The following is a 24,814-nucleotide window of genomic DNA, read 5'->3' on the forward strand; positions in this document are numbered from 1 at the left end:
ACCTAGCACAAATGCCACTGTTATCTCCTGCATAAACCTAGCACATATGCCACTGTTATCTCCTGCATAAACCTAGCACATATGCCACTGTTATCTACTGCATAAACCTAGCACATATGCCACTGTTATCTTCTGCATAAACCTAGCACATATGCCACTGTTATCCCCTGCATAAACCTAGCACATATGCCACTGTTATCTCCTGCATAAACCTAGCACATACAGTAAGCCACTGTTATCTCCTGCATAAACCTAGCACATAAGCCACTGTTCTCTCCTAAATAAACCTAGCACATAAGCCACTGTTATCTCCTGCATAAACCTAGCACATATGTCAATGTTATCCCCTGCATAAACCTAGCACATATGCCACTGTTATCTCCTGCATAAACCTAGCACATACAGTAAGCCACTGTTATCTCTTGCATAAACCTAGCACATATGCCACTGTTATTCCCTGCATAAACCTAGCACATATGCCACGTTATCCCCTGCATAAACCTAGCACATTTTCCACTGTTATTTCCTGCATAAACCTAGCACATAATCTACTGTTATCTCCTTCATAAACCTAGCACATATGCCACTGTTGTCTCCTGCATAAACCTAGCACATACAGTAAGCCACTGTTGTCTCCTGCATAAACCTAGCACATACAGTAAGTCACTGTTATCTCCTGCATGAACCTAGCACATATGCCACTGTTATCTCCTGCACCAACCTAGCACATATGCCACTGTTATCTTCTGCATCAACCTAGCATATATGCCACTGTTATCTTCTGCATAAACCTAGCACATATGCCACTGTTATCTCCTGGATAAACCTAGCACATATGACACTGTTATCTCCTGCATAAACCTAGCACATTATCCACTGTTATTTCCTGCATAAACCTAGCACATAATCTACTGTTATCTCCTTCATAAACCTAGAGCATAAACCACTGTTGTCTCCTGCATAAACCTAGCACATATGTTACTGTTATCTCCTGCATAAACCTTGCACATATGCCACTGTTATTTCCTGCATAAACCTAGCACAAATGCCACTGTTATCTCCTGCATAAACCTAGCACATATGCCACTGTTGTCTCCTGCATAAACCTAGCACATATGTTACTGTTTTCTCCTGCATAAACGTAGCACATAAGCCACTGTTATCTACTGCATAAACCTAGCATATATGCCACTGTTATCTTCTGCATCAACCTAGCATATATGCCACTGTTATCTCCTGCATCAACCTAGCATATATGCCACTGTTATCTTCTGCATCAACCTAGCATATATGCCACTGTTATCTTCTCGATAAACCTAGCACATTCAGTAAGCCACTGTTATCTCCTGCATAAACCTAGCATATATGCCACTGTTATTTTCTGCATCAACCTAGCATATATGCCACTGTTATCTTCTGCATCAACCTAGCATATATGCCACTGTTATCTTCTGCTTCAACCTAGCACATATGCCACTGTTATCTCCTGCATGAACCTAGCACATAAGCCACTGTTATCTCCTTGATAAACCTAGCACATAAACCACTGTTATCTCCTGCATAAACCTAGCACATAATCCACTTTTAACTCCAGAGTAAACCTAGCATATATGCCACTGTTATCTTCTGCATCAACCTAGCACATATGCCACTGTTATCTCCTGCATAAACCTAGCATATAAGCCACTGTTATCTCCTGGATAAACCTAGCACATAAACCACTATTATCTCCTGCATAAACCTAGCACATAATCCACTTTTAACTCCAGAGTAAACCTAGCATATATGCCACTGTTATCTTCTGCATCAACCTAGCACATATGCCACTGTTATCTCCTGCATCAACCTAGCACATATGCCACTGTTATCTCCTGCATAAACCTAGCACATACAGTAAGCCACTGTTATCTCCTGCATAAACCTAGCACATATGTTACTGTTATCTACTGCATAAACCTAGCACATATGTTACTGTTATCTCCTGCATAAACCTAGCACATATGCCACTGTTATCTCCTGCATAAACCTAGCACATATGTTACTGTTATCTACTGCATAAACCTAGCACATAAGCCACTGTTATCTCCTGCATAAACCTAGCACATATGCTACTGTTGTCTCCTGCATAAACCTAGCACATATGTTACTGTTATCCCCTGCATATACCTAGCACATAAGCCACTGTTATCTCCTGCATAAACCCAGCACAAACAGTAAGCCATTGTTATCTCCTGCACAAACCTAGCACATATGCCACTGTTGTCTCCTGCATAAACCTAGCACATATGCCACTTTTGTCTCCTGCATAAACCTAGCACATACAGTAAGTAACTGTTATCTCCTGCATAAACCTAGCACATATGCCACTGTTGTCTCCTGCATAAACCTAGCACATATGTTACTGTTATCCCCTGCATAAACTTAGCACATAAGCCACTGTTATCTCCTGCATAAACCTAGCACATATGCCACTGTTATCTCCTGCATAAACCTAGCACATATGCCACTGTTATCTCCTGCATAAGCCTAGCACATATGCCACTGTTATCTTCTGCATCAACCTAGCACATATGCCACTGTTATCTTCTGCATAAACCTAGCACATAAACCACTGTTATCTCCTGCATAAACCTAGCACATATGCCACTGTTATCTCCTGCATAAACCTAGCACATATTCCACTTTTAACTCCAGAGTAAACCTAGCATATATGCCACTGTTATCTTCTGCATCAACCTAGCACATATGCCACTGTTGTCTCCTGCATAAACCTAGCACATATGCCACTGTTGTCTCCTGCATAAACCTAGCACATATGTTACTGTTATCCCCTGCATAAACCTACTACATAAGCCACTGTTGTCTCCTGCATAAATCTAGCACATATGTTACTGTTATCTACTGCGTAAACCTAGCACATATGCCACTGTTGTCTCCTGCTTAAACCTAGCACATATGTTACTGTTATCTCCTGCATAAACCCAGCACATACAGTAAACCACTGTTATCACCTGCATAAACCTAGCACATATGTTACTGTTATCCCCTTCATAAACCTAGCACATATGCCACTGTTATCTTCTGCATCAACCTAGCACATATGCCACTGTTATCTCCTGCATAAACCTAGCACATAAGCCACTGTTATCACCTGCATAAACCTAGCACATATGTTACTGTTATCCCCTTCATAAACCTAGCATATGTGCCACTGTTATCTTCTGCATCAACCTAGCACATATGCCACTGTTGTCTCCTGCATAAACCTAGCATATATGTTACTGTTATCCCCTGCATAAACCTAGCACATAAGCCACTGTTATCTCCTGCATAAACCTAGCACATATGCCACTGTTATCTCCTGCATAAACCTAGCACATATGCCACTGTTATCTCCTGCATCAACCTAGCACATATGCCACTGTTATCTTCTGCATCAACCTAGCACATATGCCACTGTTATCTTCTGCATCAACCTAGCACATAAACCACTGTTATCTCCTGAATAAACCTAGCACATAAACCACTGTTATCTCCTGCATAAACCTAGCACATATGCCACTGTTATCTCCTGCATAAACCTAGCACATATGCCACAGTTATCTCCTGCATAAACCTAGCACATATGCCACTGTTATCCCCTGCATAAACCTAGCACATTTTCCACTGTTATTTCCTGCATAAACCTAGCACATAATCTACTGTTATCTCCTTCATAAACCAAGCACATATGCCACTGTTATCTCCTCCATAAACCTAGCACATATGCCACTGTTATCTCCTGCATAAACCTAGCACATACAGTAAGCAACTGTTATCTCCTGCATAAACCTAGCACATATGCCACTGTTGTCTCCTGCATAAACCTAGCACATATGTTACTGTTTTCTCCTGCATAAACGTAGCACATAAGCCACTGTTATCTACTGCATAAACCTAGCATATATGCCACTGTTATCTTCTGCATCAACCTAGCATATATGCCACTGTTATCTCCTGCATCAACCTAGCATATATGCCACTGTTATCTTCTGCATCAACCTAGCATATATGCCACTGTTATCTTCTCGATAAACCTAGCACATTCAGTAAGCCACTGTTATCTCCTGCATAAACCTAGCATATATGCCACTGTTATTTTCTGCATCAACCTAGCATATATGCCACTGTTATCTTCTGCATCAACCTAGCATATATGCCACTGTTATCTTCTGCATCAACCTAGCACATATGCCACTGTTATCTCCTGCATGAACCTAGCACATAAGCCACTGTTATCTCCTTGATAAACCTAGCACATAAACCACTGTTATCTCCTGCATAAACCTAGCACATAATCCACTTTTAACTCCAGAGTAAACCTAGCATATATGCCACTGTTATCTTCTGCATCAACCTAGCACATATGCCACTGTTATCTCCTGCATAAACCTAGCATATAAGCCACTGTTATCTCCTGGATAAACCTAGCACATAAACCACTATTATCTCCTGCATAAACCTAGCACATAATCCACTTTTAACTCCAGAGTAAACCTAGCATATATGCCACTGTTATCTTCTGCATCAACCTAGCACATATGCCACTGTTATCTCCTGCATCAACCTAGCACATATGCCACTGTTATCTCCTGCATAAACCTAGCACATACAGTAAGCCACTGTTATCTCCTGCATAAACCTAGCACATATGTTACTGTTATCTACTGCATAAACCTAGCACATATGCCACTGTTATCTCCTGCATAAACCTAGCACATATGCCACTGTTATCTCCTGCATAAACCTAGCACATATGTTACTGTTATCTACTGCATAAACCTAGCACATAAGCCACTGTTATCTCCTGCATAAACCTAGCACATATGCTACTGTTGTCTCCTGCATAAACCTAGCACATATGTTACTGTTATCCCCTGCATATACCTAGCACATACGCCACTGTTATCTCCTGCATAAACCCAGCACAAACAGTAAGCCATTGTTATCTCCTGCACAAACCTAGCACATATGCCACTGTTGTCTCCTGCATAAACCTAGCACATATGCCACTTTTGTCTCCTGCATAAACCTAGCACATACAGTAAGTAACTGTTATCTCCTGCATAAACCTAGCACATATGCCACTGTTGTCTCCTGCATAAACCTAGCACATATGTTACTGTTATCCCCTGCATAAACTTAGCACATAAGCCACTGTTATCTCCTGCATAAACCTAGCACATATGCCACTGTTATCTCCTGCATAAACCTAGCACATATGCCACTGTTATCTCCTGCATAAGCCTAGCACATATGCCACTGTTATCTTCTGCATCAACCTAGCACATATGCCACTGTTATCTTCTGCATAAACCTAGCACATAAACCACTGTTATCTCCTGCATAAACCTAGCACATATGCCACTGTTATCTCCTGCATAAACCTAGCACATATTCCACTTTTAACTCCAGAGTAAACCTAGCATATATGCCACTGTTATCTTCTGCATCAACCTAGCACATATGCCACTGTTGTCTCCTGCATAAACCTAGCACATATGCCACTGTTGTCTCCTGCATAAACCTAGCACATATGTTACTGTTATCCCCTGCATAAACCTACTACATAAGCCACTGTTGTCTCCTGCATAAATCTAGCACATATGTTACTGTTATCTACTGCGTAAACCTAGCACATATGCCACTGTTGTCTCCTGCTTAAACCTAGCACATATGTTACTGTTATCTCCTGCATAAACCCAGCACATACAGTAAACCACTGTTATCACCTGCATAAACCTAGCACATATGTTACTGTTATCCCCTTCATAAACCTAGCACATATGCCACTGTTATCTTCTGCATCAACCTAGCACATATGCCACTGTTATCTCCTGCATAAACCTAGCACATAAGCCACTGTTATCACCTGCATAAACCTAGCACATATGTTACTGTTATCCCCTTCATAAACCTAGCATATGTGCCACTGTTATCTTCTGCATCAACCTAGCACATATGCCACTGTTGTCTCCTGCATAAACCTAGCACATATGCCACTGTTATCTCCTGCATAAACCTAGCACATATGCCACTGTTATCTCCTGCATAAACCTAGCACATATGCCACTGTTATCTTCTGCATCAACCTAGCACATATGCCACTGTTATCTTCTGCATCAACCTAGCACATAAACCACTGTTATCTCCTGAATAAACCTAGCACATATGCCACTGTTATCTCCTGCATAAACCTAGCACATATGCCACAGTTATCTCCTGCATAAACCTAGCACATATGCCACTGTTATCCCCTGCATAAACCTAGCACATTTTCCACTGTTATTTCCTGCATAAACCTAGCACATAATCTACTGTTATCTCCTTCATAAACCAAGCACATATGCCACTGTTATCTCCTCCATAAACCTAGCACATATGCCACTGTTATCTCCTGCATAAACCTAGCACATACAGTAAGCAACTGTTATCTCCTGCATAAACCTAGCACATATGCCACTGTTATCTTCTGCATCAACCTAGCATATATGCCACTGTTATCTTCTGCATAAACCTAGCACATATGCCACTGTTATCTCCTGGATAAACCTAGCACATATGACACTGTTATCTCCTGCATAAACCTAGCACATTATCCACTGTTATTTCCTGCATAAACCTAGCACATAATCTACTGTTATCTCCATCATAAACCTAGAGCATAAACTACTGTTGTCTCCTGCATAAACCTAGCACATATGTTACTGTTATCTCCTGCATAAACCTAGCACATATGCCACTGTTATTTCCTGCATAAACCTAGCACAAATGCCACTGTTATCTCCTGCATAAACCTAGCACATATGCCACTGTTATCTCCTGCATAAACCTAGCATATATGCCACTGTTATCTTCTGCATAAACCTAGCATATATGCCACTGTTATCTCCTGCATAAACCTAGCATATATGCCACTGTTATCTCCTGCATAAACCTAGCACATAAGCCATTCTTATCTCCTGCATAAACCTAGCACATACAGTAAGCCACTGTTATCTCCTGCATAAACCTGGCACATATGCCACTGTTATCCCCTGCATAAACCTAGCACATATGCCAGTATTATCTCCTGCATAAACCTAGCACATACAGTAAGCCACTGTTATCTCCTGCATAAACCTAGCACATAAGCCACTGTTCTCTCCTAAATAAACCTAGCACATATGCCACAGTTATCTCCTGCATAAACCTAGCACATACAGTAAGCCACTGTTATCTCCTGCATAAACCTAGCACATATGCCACTGTTGTCTCCTGCATAAACCTAGCACATATGTTACTGTTATTCCCTGCATAAACCTAGCACATAAGCCACTGTTATCTCCTGCATAAACCTAGCACATATGCCACTATTATCTCCTGCATAAACCTAGCACATATGCCACTATTATCTCCTGCATAAACCTAGCACATATGTTACTGTTATCTCCTGCATAAACCTAGCACATAAGCCACTGTTATCTACTGCATAAACCTAGCATATATGCCACTGTTATCTTCTGCATAAACCTAGCATATATGCCACTGTTATCTCCTGCATAAACCTAGCATATATGCCACTGTTATCTCCTGCATAAACTTAGCACATATGCCACTGTTATTTCCTGCATAAACCTAGCACAAATGCCACTGTTATCTCCTGCATAAACCTAGCACATATGCCACTGTTATCTCCTGCATAAACCTAGCACATATGCCACTGTTGTCTCCTGCATAAACCTAGCACATATGTTACTGTTATCTCCTGCATAAACCTAGCACATAAGCCACTGTTATCTACTGCATAAACCTAGCATATATGCCACTGTTATCTTCTGCATAAACCTAGCATATATGCCACTGTTATCTCCTGCATAAACCTAGCACATATGCCACTGTTATCTCCTGCATAAACCTAGCACATATGCCACTGTTATCCCCTGCATAAACCTAGCACATATGCCAGTATTATCTCCTGCATAAACCTAGCACATACAGTAAGCCACTGTTATCTCCTGCATAAACCTAGCACATAAGCCACTGTTCTCTCCTAAATAAACCTAGCACATACAGTAAGCCACTGTTATCTCCTGCATAAACCTAGCACATATGCCACTGTTGTCTCCTGCATAAACCTAGCACATATGTTACTGTTATCCCCTGCATAAACCTAGCACATAAGCCACTGTTATCTCCTGCATAAACCTAGCACATATGCCACTATTATCTCCTGCATAAACCTAGCACATATGCCACTGTTATCTCCTGCATAAACCTAGCACATATTCCACTGTTATCTCCTGCATCAACCTAGCACATATGCCACTGTTATCTTCTGCATCAACCTAGCACATATGCCACTGTTATCTTCTGCATCAACCTAGCACATAAGCCACTGTTATCTCCTGCATAAACCTAGCACATAAGCCACTGTTATCTCCTGCATAAACCTAGCACATATGCCACAGTTATCTCCTGCATAAACCTAGCACATAATCTACAGTTACCTCCTGCATAAACCTAGCACATAAGCCACTGTTATCTCCTGCATAAACCTAGCACATATGCCACTGTTATCTCCTGCATAAACCTAGCACATATGCCACTGTTATCTCCTGCATAAACCTAGCACATACAGTAAGCCACTGTTGTCTCCTGCATAAACCTAGCACATACAGTAAGCCACTGTTATCTCCTCCATAAACCTAGCACATATGCCACTGTTATCTCCTGCTTAAACCTAGCACATACAGTAAGTCACTGTTATCTCCTGCATGAACCTAGCACATATGCCACTGTTATCTCCTGCATAAACCTAGCACATACAGTAAGCAACTGTTATCTCCTGCATAAACCTAGCACATATGCCACTGTTACCTTCTGCATCAACCTAGTATATATGCCACTGTTATCTTCTGCATAAACCTAGCACATATGTTACTGTTATCTCCTGCATAAACCTAGCACATATGTTACTGTTATCTCCTGCATAAACCTAGCACATAAGCCACTGTTATCTACTGCATAAACCTAGCATATATGCCACTGTTATCTTCTGCATAAACCTAGCATATATGCCACTGTTATCTTCTGCATAAACCTAGCATATATGCCACTGTTATCTCCTGCATAAACCTAGCACATAAGCCATTCTAATCTCCTGCATAAACCTAGCACATACAGTAAGCCACTGTTATCTCCTGCATAAACCTAGCACATATGCCACTGTTATCCCCTGCATAAACCTAGCACATATGCCAGTATTATCTCCTGCATAAACCTAGCACATACAGTAAGCCACTGTTATCTCCTGCATAAACCTAGCACATAAGCCACTGTTTTCTCCTAAATAAACCTAGCACATATGCCACAGTTATCTCCTGCATAAACCTAGCACATACAGTAAGCCACTGTTATCTCCTGCATAAACCTAGCACATAATCTACTGTTATCTCCTGCATAAACCTAGCACATATGCCACTGTTATCCCCTGCATAAACCTAGCACATATGCCACTGTTATCTCCTGCATAAACCTAGCACATAATCTACTGTTATCTCCTGCATAAACCTAGCACATATGCCACTGTTGTCTCCTGCATAAACCTAGCATATAAGTCACTGTTATCCCCTGCATAAACCTAGCACATATGCCACTGTTATCTCCTGCATAAACCTAGCACATATGCCACTGTTATCTCCTGCATAAACCTAGCACATATGCCACTGTTATCCCCTGCATAAACCTAGCACATATGCCACTGTTATCTCCTGCATAAACCTAGCACATACAGTAGGCCACTGTTATCTCCTGCATAAACCTAGGACATAATCTACAGTTACCTCCTGCATAAACCTAGCACATAAGCCACTGTTATCTCCTGCATAAACCTAGCACATATGCCACAGTTATCTCCTGCATAAACCTAGCACATACAGTAAGCCACTGTTATCTCTTGCATAAACCTAGCACATATGCCACTGTTATCCCCTGCATAAACCTAGCACATATGCCACTGTTATCCCCTGCATAAACCTAGCACATTTTCCACTGTTATTTCCTGCATAAACCTAGCACATATGCCACTGTTGTCTTCTGCATAAACCTAGCACATACAGTAAGCCACTGTTGTCTCCTGCATAAACCTAGCACATACAGTAAGCCACTGTTATCTCCTCCATAAACCTAGCACATATGCCACTGTTATCTCCTGCATAAACCTAGCACATACAGTAAGCAACTGTTATCTCCTGCATAAACCTAGCACATATGCCACTGTTATCTTCTGCATCAACCTAGCATATATGCCACTGTTATCTTCTGCATAAACCTAGCACATATGCCACTGTTATCTCCTGGATAAACCTAGCACATATGACACTGTTATCTCCTGCATAAACCTAGCACATTATCCACTGTTATTTCCTGCATAAACCTAGCACATAATCTACTGTTATCTCCTTCATAAACCTAGAGCATAAACCACTGTTGTCTCCTGCATAAACCTAGCACATATGTTACTGTTATCTCCTGCATAAACCTAGCACATATGCCACTGTTGTCTCCTGCATAAACCTAGCACATATGTTACTGTTTTCTCCTGCATAAACCTAGCACATAAGCCACTGTTATCTACTGCATAAACCTAGCATATATGCCACTGTTATCTTCTGCATAAACCTAGCATATATGCCACTGTTATCTCCTGCATAAACCTAGCATATATGCCACTGCTATCTTCTGCATCAACCTAGCATATACGCCACTGTTATCTTCTCGATAAACCTAGCACATACAGTAAGCCACTGTTATCTCCTGCATAAACCTAGCACATATGCCATTATTATCTCCTGCATAAACCTAGCATATATGCCACTGTTATTTTCTGCATCAACCTAGCATATATGCCACTGTTATCTTCTGCATCAACCTAGCATATATGCCACTGTTATCTTCTGCATCAACCTAGCACATATGCCACTGTTATCTCCTGCATAAACCTAGCACATAAGCCACTGTTATCTCCTTGATAAACCTAGCACATATGCCATTATTATCTCCTGCATAAACCTAGCATATATGCCACTGTTATTTTCTGCATCAACCTAGCATATATGCCACTGTTATCTTCTGCATCAACCTAGCATATATGCCACTGTTATCTTCTGCATCAACCTAGCACATAAACCACTGTTATCTCCTGCACAAACCTAGCACATAATCCACTTTTAACTCCAGAGTAAACCTAGCATATATGCCACTGTTATCTTCTGCATCAACCTAGCACATATGCCACTGTTATCTCCTGCATAAACCTAGCATATAAGCCACTGTTATCCCCTGGATAAACCTAGCACATAAACCACTATTATCTCCTGCATAAACCTAGCACATAATCCACTTTTAACTCCAGAGTAAACCTAGCATATATGCCACTGTTATCTTCTGCATCAACCTAGCACATATGCCACTGTTCTCTCCTGCATAAACCTAGCATATATGCCACTGTTATCTTCTGCATCAACCTAGCACATATGCCACTGTTATCTCCTGCATAAACCTAGCACATATGCCACTGTTATCTCCTGCATAAACCTAGCACATACAGTAAGCCACTGTTATCTCCTGCATAAACCTAGCACATATGCCACTGTTATCTCCTGCATAAACCTAGCACATATGTTACTGTTATCTACTGCATAAACCTAGCACATAAGCCACTGTTATCTCCTGCATAAACCTAGCACATATGCCACTGTTATCTACTGCATAAACCTAGCACATATGCCACTGTTATCTCCTGCATAAACCTAGCACATATGCCACTGTTATCTCCTGCATAAACCTAGCACATATGCCACTGTTATCTTCTGCATTAACCTAGCACATATGCCACTGTTATCTTCTGCATAAACCTAGCACATATTCCACTTTTAACTCCAGAGTAAACCTTGCATATATGCTACTATTATCTTCTGCTTAAACCTAGCACATATGCCACTGTTATCTTCTGCATCAACCTAGCACATAAGCCACTGTTATCTCCTGCATAAATCTAGCACATATGCCACTGTATCTCCTGCATAAACCTAGCACATATGTTACTGTTATCCCCTGCATAAACCTAGCACATAAGCCACTGTTATCTCCTGCATAAACCTAGCACATACAGTAAGCCACTGTTGTCTCCTGCATAAACCTAGCACATATGCCACTGTTGTCTTCTGCATAAACCTAGCACATACAGTAAGCCACTGTTGTCTCCTGCATAAACCTAGCACATATGTTACTGTTATCCCCTGCATAAACCTAGCACATAAGCCACTGTTATCTCCTGCATAAACCTAGCACATATGCCACTGTTATCTCCTGTATAAACCTAGCACATATGCCACTGTTATCTTCTGCATCAACCTAGCACATATGCCACTGTTGCCTCCTGCATAAACCTAGCACATATGCCACTGTTGTCTCCTGCATAAACCTAGCCAGGGCCGCCATCAGGGGGGGACTGCCGGGACTAGAGTCCCGGGCCCGGACAGAGAGGGGGCCCGTCCACAATCCCAGTTGTGAAGGCAAGGGGGATTCATTATCTAGAAACTCCCTTCTACCCGTCAGTCCGTCGCCGCCGACCCGGCGCTAAACAAGTATATAATTTTTTTATGAAACGGAGATTCTTGTCTCCGTCTGATTGGAGTTCCTAACAGGCTGGCAGTGAAGGGAGCTGCCACGCATGCGCGCCAGCTCCTCGTAGCCACGGAGATGGCAGACTGTAGGGGAGGTCTGATGCGGCGGCACACAGCTTCAAGTATGCAGCTTACGTGGGTCGTGGGCTGTTTGAATGCTCTCCACTGCACTCCTCCAGCTGTAGGTAAGGCACCTGCTTCACCATAGCACATGTTGGGAGGAATCATCTGGGGGGGAGAGGTGTGTGTGTTTGAGTTATATATATATATCTCTAAAATATATATATATATATGCATGTGTATATATATATATATATATATACATATGCATGTGTGTGTATATATATATATATGCATGTGTGTGTATATATATATACATGCGTGTATATATAATTATCGTGTGTATATATATATATATAGATATATATGCATGTGTGTGTGTATATATATATATATATATATATAGTGTGTACATATATATGTATATATACAGTATTGGAGAAACTGCGTCACTTATGGGTACTTAAATACAAGAATTCAAACGACAAACAGTGTCATTGTCCAAAGTTTAAGTCCATCTGGACTTTTAGTAATGTTAATGTTCTTAATAAAAGTCCGGATGGACTGAAACGGTGAACACTGTTTGTCATTTGAAGTCTTACATGATAGTACTGTACCTGTGAGTGTCGCCATCTCGCCAATACTGTACTGATATTTGTATATTGAGGAAGGCACCAGAGCAGGATTTTGTAATTTTTGGTGGTGAGATGGTATTACTTGCAGATATATATTATATATATTGCAAAACCTGCATTTGCCCCTGCAATCCCACTGCCTGCCCGCCAAGATCCCCGCCCGTCACACTGCTCCCCTGAAAGAGAAAAACCGCGTCGCATGGGGAGTAGGTCTCAGACCAACAAGAACCAGGTAAGTGTGGGGACTGCCGGGGCTGGAGAGAAAGAAACACAGGGGGGGCCCTGTCTATTTTGTCAGTCCCGGGCCCCACAATTTCTGATGGCAGCCCTGAACCTAGCACATATGTTACTGTTATCCCCTGCATAAACCTAGCACATAAGCCACTGTTATCTACTGCATAAACCTAGCACATATGTTACTGTTATCTCCTGCATAAACCTAGCACATATGCCACTGTTATCTTCTGCATCAACCTAGCACATATGCCACTGTTATCTCCTGCATAAATCTAGCACATATGCCACTGTTATCTTCTGCATCAACCTAGCACATTAGCCACTGTTGTCTCCTGCATAAACCTAGCACATATGTTACTGTTGTCTCCTGCATAAACCTAGCACATATGCCACTGTTATCTCCTGCATAAACCTAGCACATATGTTGCTGTTATCTCCTGCATAAACCTAGCACATATGCCACTGTTGTCTCCTGCATAAACCTAGCACATATGTTACTGTTGTCTCCTGCATAAACCTAGCACATATGCCACTGTTGTCTCCTGCATAAACCTAGCACATAGGTTACTGTTATCTCCTGCATAAACCTAGCACATAGGTTACTGTTATCTCCTGCATAAACCTAGCACATAGGTTACTGTTATCTCCTGCATAAACCTAGCACATAGGTTACTGTTATCTCCTGCATAAACCTAGCACATATGTTACTGTTATCTCCTGCATAAACCTAGCACATATGCCACTGTTGTCTCCTGCATAAACCTAGCACATATGCCACTGTTGTCTCCTGCATAAACCTAGCACATATGTTACTGTTATCTTCTGCATAAACCTAGCACATAAACCACTGTTATCTCCTGCATAAACCTAGCACATAAAGCAAGCCACTGTTCTCTCCTGCATAAACTTAGCACTTTTAGGGGCCTATTCATCATCACTTAATTGTCACAAATGCAGGTGAAAAAGCAAATTTTCACCTGCAATTGTGACAATTAAGTATTCGGGCCATTCATTAAGAAAGTGAAGCAGGAGATTTCACAGATATCTCCTACTTACCTTCTGTTTGCGGAATGGCCCGCTGTCCCCATACACTAGTATGGGGACAGAATTCATCAAGCTCTGAAAATATTATATTTTTGGAGCTTGACTGCGGGGGCGTTCGCCATCTTCAGATGGCGAATACCCCCACTTGGGGTTCGCAAGCCGCTCTTTCCTATGGATCCCTCCGCCCCTGTCCGGCTCCTTCCGCCGGAGCAGTGAAAAGATTTGCTGCTCCGAAAAAGGAGCAGTGAAGCCGCTTGTGCGGGCAGCTGATCTCACATCAGCTGCCACCTCGCCGGAGCAATTCAGCATTGCCACTGTTATCTCCTGCATAAACCTAGCACATAAGCCACTGATATCTCCTGCATAAACCTAGCACATATGCCACAGTTATCTCCTGCATAAACATAGCACATAATCTACTGTCATAGAGCTTGACACATTTTGGGATGTTTCCAGCTCAGCATACATTATTTAATTGCATAATTTTTTCAGATGGATTTTCTACCTGCATTTTTACTTAAAATGCATCCAATACTACAGAGTATTAAATTAATTACCTTGGTTTTTATGCATATATTAGTGTACTTACCTTATGCAATGTAGCTTGGGGGAGCAAGCTACATTGCAGTAGCAAACAAAGGCCCTGATTCAGAGCCGGACGCTCTGACAGAGTGCTCGCTCTGAATCAGGGCCGTCCCTGCTCCTTTTTGGAGCGGCCTCCTTGCCGCTCGCATAGCTGTGGGTGACCACCCACAGCTAAAGCGAGCGGCCATGATTATGGTCGCGATGGTCAAGACCATCGCAACCATCGAGCATTGCGACGAGACCCTGCGGTAGGGTCTCGCTGCCGCAAGCCCTGGAGTGCTTTTGGCTCTATAAGAGCCAAAAGCACTCCCACTGACATCACTAGTGATGTCAGTGGGGCCGGCCCCAGACGGTATGGAACGCCTCCGTCTGGGCAGTCACGCCCCCGGCACACCCACCAAAGGGGGCGTGCTGTCAATCACCATCGACAGCACGCCCCCTTTGGTGCGAGACCCATAACGACGGCTTGGCCAGCTCCCTCGTGCGCATGCGCACTTGTGCAACTTCGACCCGCTTGCCAGTGCTCGCGAGCGGGTCTGAATCAGGGCCAAAGTAGCATAGATAAGTTTGTAAGAGTCAAGGACAACCATTTAAAAATATTTTCATCCCCTTAGCACCGTCGTAGCACATTTGCCTGGCTTGCTCATGTCTGGTCAGGCCAACCTGTCACCTTAAGTCAGGGGTGGGGAACCTTTTTTCTGCTCTGGGAAGCTGTAAGGGCAGCGGTGCGACCCTCTGAAGCGTCCTAAGGATGCTCCAGACAGCACTGCTGCATAGATTTTGGCTGCAGGGTGCTATTGTTCTAGCTTAGAGAAAGAGGCATATCACATCACAAAGCAGGGAGAAATGGTTTAAGCCTGCTCAGTAACATTAGTCTAGATTTGTAAATGGACTCCTTTTAGCAAGCTACAAATAGTACATTCAATTTCCATTGACATGGGTGCCACAGCTAAGGCTCACATTGCTTATCTATAGAAGGGTACATTAGCCGACAGTTACAGTATACAGATCTAATGTTGAATGTGCATCAATTACAGTATTTGCCTCCTTCCTGACTAGTGTCTATAGAGAACTTGCAGTAAAAGGTTTCTGTTAGGCATATGTGCACAGATAAACCTAAGAAGCCCTGTAAATACTATTCCAGCTTGTGTAGAACATACAGGTCACAGCACATACTTTTTCATTTTTGCTTTGTGTTGCAGAGGACACATACACCTCAGAGGAAATCGTAGACCATCAGCCGGTTCTCGTAAGAGTCATGGACACAGCTGATCCGGTGAGTACTTATTCTGTGGGAATCATGTGTCGATTCTGGAGTTATTATTATTCTTTATCGATATAGAGTATATGTAATAATTCACATCAGTATCTCCTCCCACACAGTCTAAATGACCTGCCACACAAAATTACACACAATAGGGCCCCTATTGTCAGCATCCAATGAACCTGCTAACATGTTCTTCGGACTAGTTCTCATTAGGGGCGTATTTATAATGGGTGTACACGGGCCCCTGGGTCCATGGGGGGGCTGCACCGCACACCCTGCACCCATACTTTTTTGTCATATGTACTTCTCCAATGTCCCACGGAGTAGCGCTGCTGAAAATGCCTGAAAAATCTCCACAGCGCCCATTTTCCCAGAGTTTACGTAATCTCCAAGCGCCGCTGAAGCTGGCCAATCGGCAGGCATGCGGCACGATCCAGGTTACCGTGACCCGGATCGCGCCTTTTACACAGCAGGGTTTCACGGGTTATTCCCGTGTTAAACCCTGCTAGTTACCTGGTTTGGATTGCCGGGTCACTCGACCTGGCAATCCAACCCTTTCCCCTTTTACACCAAGGAGCTACCCGAGTTAACCCTGCAATAACCCGGGTTTTAGCTCTGGTGTAAAAGGGGTATTAAAGGTTTGATACATCTCCCCCTAAGTAAGCTTGTTTAAGTAGAACCTGCCCATTAGCATGTAGGTCTATATATTTAGCCCAGAAAATACAAAGGTCTGTCTGGCTGACTAGTGATTGGGAATCCACACTTGTCAGTATGCTTATTGATAAAGCAACAATACTGATTGATTGTATTACTGTATTATAGTACAAAGAAATGGAAGGTGGAACATTCCCATAAAAAGTCCCATTCTTGCTGCTGTCATGGCACAATATATCGTAGGGGTTACGAATGAGGACATCTGAGGTGGCAGCAGATCCATCTGTTTCTCAATTTAAATTCTGTGCTACACATATAAATTTAAAAAGAGATATGTCAAGTCCATCGGACCAAACTCAATTTATATTTTGACAGCACAGATGGTGCACAGATAGCATTGCTATCCATACAGCACTAAGGACATAAGTTAAAATCTCAGTCATGGACCATCTGTATGGAGTTTTTATGTTCTCCTCATGTTTGTGTGGGTTTCCCCTGGGTGCTCTGGTTTCCTTCTACGCTCCAAAACCATACAGATAAGCTAAATGGCTTCTGACCAAAGAAGTAACCCTAGTGTGTATGTGTGTGTCTATGTGGTTGGGAACATAGGCCCTCATTCAGAGCCGCTCGTTAACAGCAGTACGCTCGTTGCGTTCCGATGTTGACTAACCGCGCATGCGTCGGTGTTACACTGCGCATGTGCGTACGGCAGATTGCGAGCTTATTTTGACTCGTTCGTAAAATAGCGTACAGGAAGTGACATGTCCAATGTGATTGACAGAACAGGGCGTTTTTGGGTGTTGACGGGGGTGGAGATGGAAAAACGCAGGCGTGGCGAGGCGTTTTTGGGGCGTACATACATTAGCAGATGCGAACGTAAAATGTGTTCGTACCGACTCATACGTCACTGGATGATCCTCTTTCCCTTCAAAATGCTCGCACAGTTTAGGGTCTGGATTACTCGACCACATTGGCGATGGCCTTCTCCTCCGTCCCGGCACTCCACGATGTTGCAGCGATTAATCGCGGGTGGTCAGAACAGCAATTAGTGTTGGATTGAAAACCGGCTTGGTATGTGTTTTGAAATCAGTTTTTTGGGTTAGCACAAAAGCGTACGCAGGTGGAAATCATAGCTGCTAATGTCAGGATTACACAATCAATTTGCGTACATTTGTGGGGGTTTATTTTGGCCTCAATTTGTTGGTTTTGGCCTATTGTAACAATAATGTCATCATGTTTTTTTTGTTTTTCCCTTTTTCTTTTGGCCTGGTGAATTTGCATCGTTATGTAAATTTTTAAACGTTCCTTAAAGAGCCCTTTTTTTTAATTCATGTAAAATGTGGTTTTTGCACGTTTTTGCCTTTTGGCCCAGGATTAAATGTAGCCCATTTTGACAATAATGTGAGAATACAATTTCAAACTTTTTTTTGAGTTTTATTGCTCAAACAAAAACTAAAATAAAAAACAGATTGTAGAAAAAGATTTTTTGCAGGGTTCATTCCCAAAGTTAAAATAATTGGGCCAACATAAAAGATTTATGAAACGTAAAACACAAAATTAAAAACAATTCACAAGAAAGGAGAGGGAAGTTTTGTCCAGAAAGGAATATGAGGCAAGCACAGAAGGAGTGTGGGAAAAGTAGCCATTGCTGTCACCGTTTTTTCACCCGTTTGGCTGGGGGAGGGAGGGCGCCAGACCGGGTCCGGGATGTCATCGGGCTGGCCTGTCCAGAGGCAGATGTTGTGGCCTCTGGACTAGGCACAGGGCTAGGCACATTTGGAGGATTGGCTGATGTTGTGCCAGAGGTGGAGGATCCTGATGTTCCGGCAGGAAGGGAGGTCGGCTCCACCATGTGCTGGCGAACGAGCTGCTCCAGGGCATTGGCGATGCGGATGTTGGCCCTGGTATTTTCCGCCAGGGCCTGACCAATGATCACGTTGGCCGCCGCATTTTGCTCCAGGGCCTCAGCCACCCGTATCAGACTGGCGTCCATCCTCTGCAGAATCTCCGTATGGAAATCCGATTTGAAATTGAGTTCTGTGAGGAGGGCCACTGCCTGCGAGGGGGATTGCCCTGGACTGGCTTCTGCAGGGTCCTCAGCCGGATGTACTGGTTCCTCCCCTGCAGAGCCAGCAGAAATTCTGCGGCCAAGGCTCCCCTCTGGAGCAGACTCATCCGCCTGTGTCTCTGTTGGAAAAATGAGATAAGACTCACATTAGAATCTACATATTGGCACAATAACATTTCAGAGTTGGTGACATCACAATATTTACCTGGGACAACATGAGGAGCCGCAAAGTCTGGCATGTCCGTATCCATGTTGGACACGCCAAACACCTCCACAGGCTGCACACACCCCTGTGCCAGCTCTTCTAAATCCGTCAACTCCAATGACACAGGGGTGGGACCCCCACCTGTCCCCCTTGCATGCCTAGCCCTGTCCGCCAGTTTTTGCTTTAGGCGATATTTGAAGTCGCCCCATCTGTGGGATAAAATTGGAACCATTATCCTTTTGTTTAAAATGGGGTTTGTTTTTAGGGGGGGCAAGTGTTTACTTACCGCCGTTTGACATCCCGGGCTAGACGGACATAATCACCCACCCTATTGACAGCAACGGCTACCTCTTCCCACATTCTCCACTTCTGGCTTGTACTCATATTCCTGTCTGCCTGTGGCAGGATGTCCACACACTTCTGAATCAAAACCTCCATCTCCTTTCTTGTGAATTGGGCTGCCTTTTCTTTTTGGCAGCTTTGCCCGGAATACTGGGCCCAGCAGCCTCTTCCATGTCATCCTCCTCACCTATTTGTGTAAATATGCAGAATTCTCAACTTCACAACTTGCCCAATATTATGTCTCAAATTAATCATTGAGACAAAATGCATGAAATACTTACCGCCTGACTGTTGTCCATTGTTTCCCTGGTCTGTAGCCATGTCTGAGCTCCAAACAAGAATTACACCAGAATTTTAATTGTGTTTCGTGACGTATTTATACATGCGTCCTTATTTTGCGGCCGCATCATTGATTGTGCGTTCCTATGATCCCTCCTTAATTTGTGCGGGAAACTAAACACTATTTATGGCTTGGTGTGTCTCGAGTCGAGGTGGCGTTTTTGGATTGTTGGAGGTTACCTTGGTCGGAGTTTCTTGTTTGCGGATTTTGGAGTTGGCGTTGTTGGGAGTTTATTTTGTTTGCTATATTTGCGTTTTTATTTTCCGGACACTTTTTTTTTGGTGTTTTTTTTGGCCTCGTTTCTTGATTTGGTAAGTTTTGGGAAGTCTAACTTTGGTTCAATTTGTGTCTCCTTCTTTTTCATATTTTTCTAAAGTTTTTTTTTTCCTAATTTCATCTCTGTTAGGTTTTTATTTGTCTCGGCCCCAAAGACCTTTTGATCGGGAATCTTATATATTAGCTCTTGGTAAGTCCATTTTTTAACTTGTATTTGCGAACTAATTAGCGCATTTTTATCTGTTTGTATAGTGACTTGTATTTGCGAACTAATTAGCGCATTTTTATCTGTTTGTATAGTGACATGTATTTGAGAACTAATTAGCGCATTTTTATCTGTTTGTATAGTGACTTGTATTTGCGAACTAATTAGCGCAATTTTAAATGCTTATTCATCCTGTAAAATTGTTTGTGTTTTCCCTTTAGCATTTTTTGCTTACATTTGACCCCAATTTGACGTACTGTGTGCAATGTCATTTTGCTCGTTGGCCAAATGTGTGTTTCGCCTATTTTATGTTTTGTCTTGCACCAAATTTACAAACATAAATGCACAGACTAAACAGATTTTTTTTAATATTGGGAATATTTACAGTTTGGACGTATCATGACAATACCCCGGCATGTAAGCAGCAATGGATGGTATCATCAAGCTAAGTTGTTTTAATTTTATTTTGGGGTGGGTAAAAAGCCTTACATTCAAATCTTGCCATTTCAGGTTGATCTGGGTCGGATTGTTCTGGCCATGCTCCCGGAAGCCGACCAACCTCAATCTCGTTCCAGGCGTAGGCATCGTAGGCGTGCAAGGCCCCAGATATTTCGAACACGTGTCACCCTTTTTGGAATGCCCGATGATGAGGTTTTAAGACGCTACCGTCTTCCTCCCAAAATCATCATAGACACTCTCTCATTAATAGAGAGTGATCTTGAGCGGCAAATTGACAGTCCTACAGCAATACCACCACTTACGCAATTTATGGCGGTGTTACATTTCTGTGCCTCAGGATCGTTTCAAACAACGGTGGGAATAGTGGCGGGCATCTCACAATCCTCCTTTTCCAGGATCCTGAGGGCAGTGATGGAGGCACTTTTCAAGCACCTCCATCATTTTATTAAAATGCCTTTGGATATGGGTGCCCTTAGTGTGGCCAAGGCCAATTTTTACCAAATAGCTGGCTTCCCACACATCATAGGGGTTGTGGATGGTACTCACATACCACTTCAGCCTCCAGCACGGCTGGAGGCCATATTTCGCTACCGTAAACACTATCACTCCCTGAATGTAATGGTGGTATGTGATGCCTCCCTCCAGATCCTGTCCCTGAATGCAAAATTACCAGGAAGTGCACATGACTCCTTCGTCAACGGGCAATCAGGGATATGGCACAAATTAACCAACCTACAAGCTGGTGATGCGTGGCTTCTGGGTAAGTGGAGACCTTTAGTACATAACAATGTTAAGCTTGATACACAGTGATCCTGATGTTGTCTATTCTTTTTCACAGGAGACAGTGGCTACCCTTGCATGCCCTGGCTGCTCACTCCTTATTTGGCTCCCACACCAGGCCCACAAAGTGAGTTTAATACCGCACTTACAGCCACCAGGCAAGTGGTGGAGCGCTGTATCGGCCTTTTAAAAGGCCGATTCAGATGCCTCCACCGCTCTGGTGGCGAGCTCATGTATTTGCCGGATATGGTTTCGAAAATTGTGGTCCTGTGTGGGATATTTCACAACATCGCCATAAGGAGTGGTGTCCCAATGCAGCCAGAGGATGCCTTACCTGAGGATGGCCCCCCCGAGGTTGGTCGGAGGTCAGTATGTGGGGGGGCCATACGCGATGATGTGGTGGCCAGATATTTTAGGTAATTATTGACCAAACAACAGTGTTTATACCCAATGTGTTACGATTTGTTTGCGTTCATCTTTTTTTTAATGAATTTTTTCCCCATCTTCTGTTTGTTTGCATAATCTGTAGCACTCCCACGATGACTACTTCCTGCTACCCTTCAAAAACCTTTATGTGGAAACTTGTGGAATATATTATGTAACCCATATTGCAACGCCATATTTGTGGAATCATGTGGGCATGGTCCTTCGTCAACCAGTTCTTGATTTGTTGTGTGTTTGTTTCCTGTTTTTGGTATGTGGTGTATTTCTGATTATCACTGTGTGTTTTGTTTGTGAGTGACCACTTTGTTTTTTGATTTCTGTTGTGAATAAATTTTTTGAGAGTGTAATTTGGTTCCTTTTTGGGCACGTTAGAAGCAAGTGTAACCAGGCTCACAAACGTTACATTTGCCTAAGGGGTAACCCAGTAATGAAGCAAGTTGAGCTAAAATGTAATATGTTTTCGGGGTACAAACCAACACACCAAGGAATCCTGTACAATCAGTTGGCTTCGTAAGATCGGCCTAAGCAGCTTGCCCACCAAATAGGAACCTGTAAAATGTTGTAAACTATAATGTTGCCCACCCCAAAAAAGGAAAATGACATTGGTACTGGTAGGTGTTTCTTGTGCCTGTTTGCCTTCAAAATACAACACACAATCTTTAGTGAGAATAATTGGCAATCCTTGCTTGAAGAGTCTACTTATGTCAGTGTAAAGAATCTTTGATTTACAAAAAACGCATGAGACAGAGCGTTAATTATAACTGATTTATTTGTAAACAATTTGTAAAAAAAATAAAAAATAAACTAATTCCTAAGGAGGACCGCCAGATGGTCAAGGCCCTGCAGCAGCCCGGTGACTTGCTCCCGCATACGGGCCACACACTGACATATTTCAGCCCGACGCCTCTGTTCCTCTGTGGGTGACAAAAGTTTGGGGATTAATACATCAATAATGAAGCCACATTCAAAAACAACACAAAACAAGCAAACCAAAACTTAAAAGCTTGTGAAAAAAACCATCATTACACGGATAAAACCCAGCACCCCAAAATGTTGTAGGCCAAAAATACAAGGGCCAAAAAAAAATGCCCACAGGTGTGATATGTGTATGGTGAAATCAGCAGGAACAGGTAAAGACAACCCCAAAAAAAACAAAAAGGCGACAAAAAGCCCACAAAAAAGGGGACGACACATGATTACATACAAACAGTTTGTGGTGCCCAAAAAAAAAAAGCAAAAACATACCGTTCTGCAAAACGCCAGAGCGAGAAGCCACTCCCTCGACCTCCTCGGAGGTGGCTACATTCCCCAAACCTAGGGGCAGGGTGTTGGCTGAATCCTGGGAGGGGGTATTTGGAGGAGGGGCGGTTGGAGGAGAGGGGGAATTGGGCTGGAGGGGAAGTAGCCCCGAAATCTCGGCCACAGGGTCTGGGGAGGAGGGGGTAATTGAGGAATTGGGGGTTGGCGAGAGGGGCCGGGACTGGCGTCTTGTCTGCCGATGACGCCGTAGTCTTTGCTGTGCCCCTAAAAGATGTTAAAAAAATTGTGGTTAGTTTCAACATGAATCCAAAAAATTAAATTTTTTAAGACAACACAAATAGGAAAACATGGCCATGCAGATATGAGTACAATGAATAAATAGGACAGACATGAAAACATGGCCATGCAGATATGAGTACAATGAATAAATAGGACAGACATGAAAACATGCCCACGCAGATATGAGTACAATGAATAAATAGAACAGACATGAAAACATGCACACGCAGATATGAGTACAATGAATAAATAGAACAGACATGAAAACATGCACACGCAGTTAGGGCCCACAAGATAAACATGAAAACCACAGTCCATAAAACTTACTTTCCGCGATCTGCATGCGAAAGCATGCCAGCAAGTGGGGCGTCCGCCGGTGCAGGTCCGACCACCTGCGCTCCAGCTGGCCGATATGTCGGCGTGAGCCGAAGGAGCGCAGGCGGCGACGTACCTCCGCATATGCGGAACGCTTTCTGCGATTTGTGATGGGTGGAGGCTGGCTGGTGAAACGCCTGTCCATCACCTCCGTGAGCACCAGCAGCTCGCGCCTGGTGAATGCGGCGGCTCTCATGATGGCAATGGTGTATTTTTTTAAAATTAATTTTAATAAAGCACCAAAAAAAAATTTGATTGGCTAATGTATTTTGGAAATTAACAGGACCAATTCTATTGGTTAGTGTATGAGTCATGTGTTCGACAGGGCCAGAAATCTCTTGAGAGTTATGATAGGCTTGATGCAGTGACATGCGTAAGCAAATTTAAATAAAGAAATGAACCCCGGAAAATATGCGGGGATCCAAACAAATAGAACAATTGTTTAATTGGGGCTAACATGTATTTTGACCAATAAAAGCGAATGTTTAAGCCGTACGTATTCTGCGGGTAAACACAAACACGGACAAGATTAAAGTTTATTGCATTGTGTTGAAAAAAAAAAAAATTAAGCTAATTGATACATTGATTGGCA

The 24,814-nt window shown here is 42.9% G+C and overlaps 1 protein-coding gene across 2 annotated transcripts in view; it reads left to right on the forward strand.

Moving 5' to 3' along the window:
* RASL12 (RAS like family 12) overlaps positions 1–24,814 on the forward strand; it is a 139,954-nt gene that overhangs the window by 81,958 nt on the left and 33,182 nt on the right. For both annotated transcript variants that reach the window (XM_088452727.1, XM_088452728.1), the window contains exon 4: positions 16,471–16,544. In XM_088452727.1, coding sequence (XP_088308853.1) covers positions 16,471–16,544 — 74 coding nt within the window. The remainder of the gene's footprint in view (positions 1–16,470; positions 16,545–24,814) is intronic.

Source organism: Taudactylus pleione, unplaced genomic scaffold, assembly GCF_031769625.1.
Source record: "Taudactylus pleione unplaced genomic scaffold, aTauple2 ptg000556l, whole genome shotgun sequence".
Taxonomy (NCBI): Eukaryota; Metazoa; Chordata; class Amphibia; order Anura; family Myobatrachidae; genus Taudactylus; species Taudactylus pleione.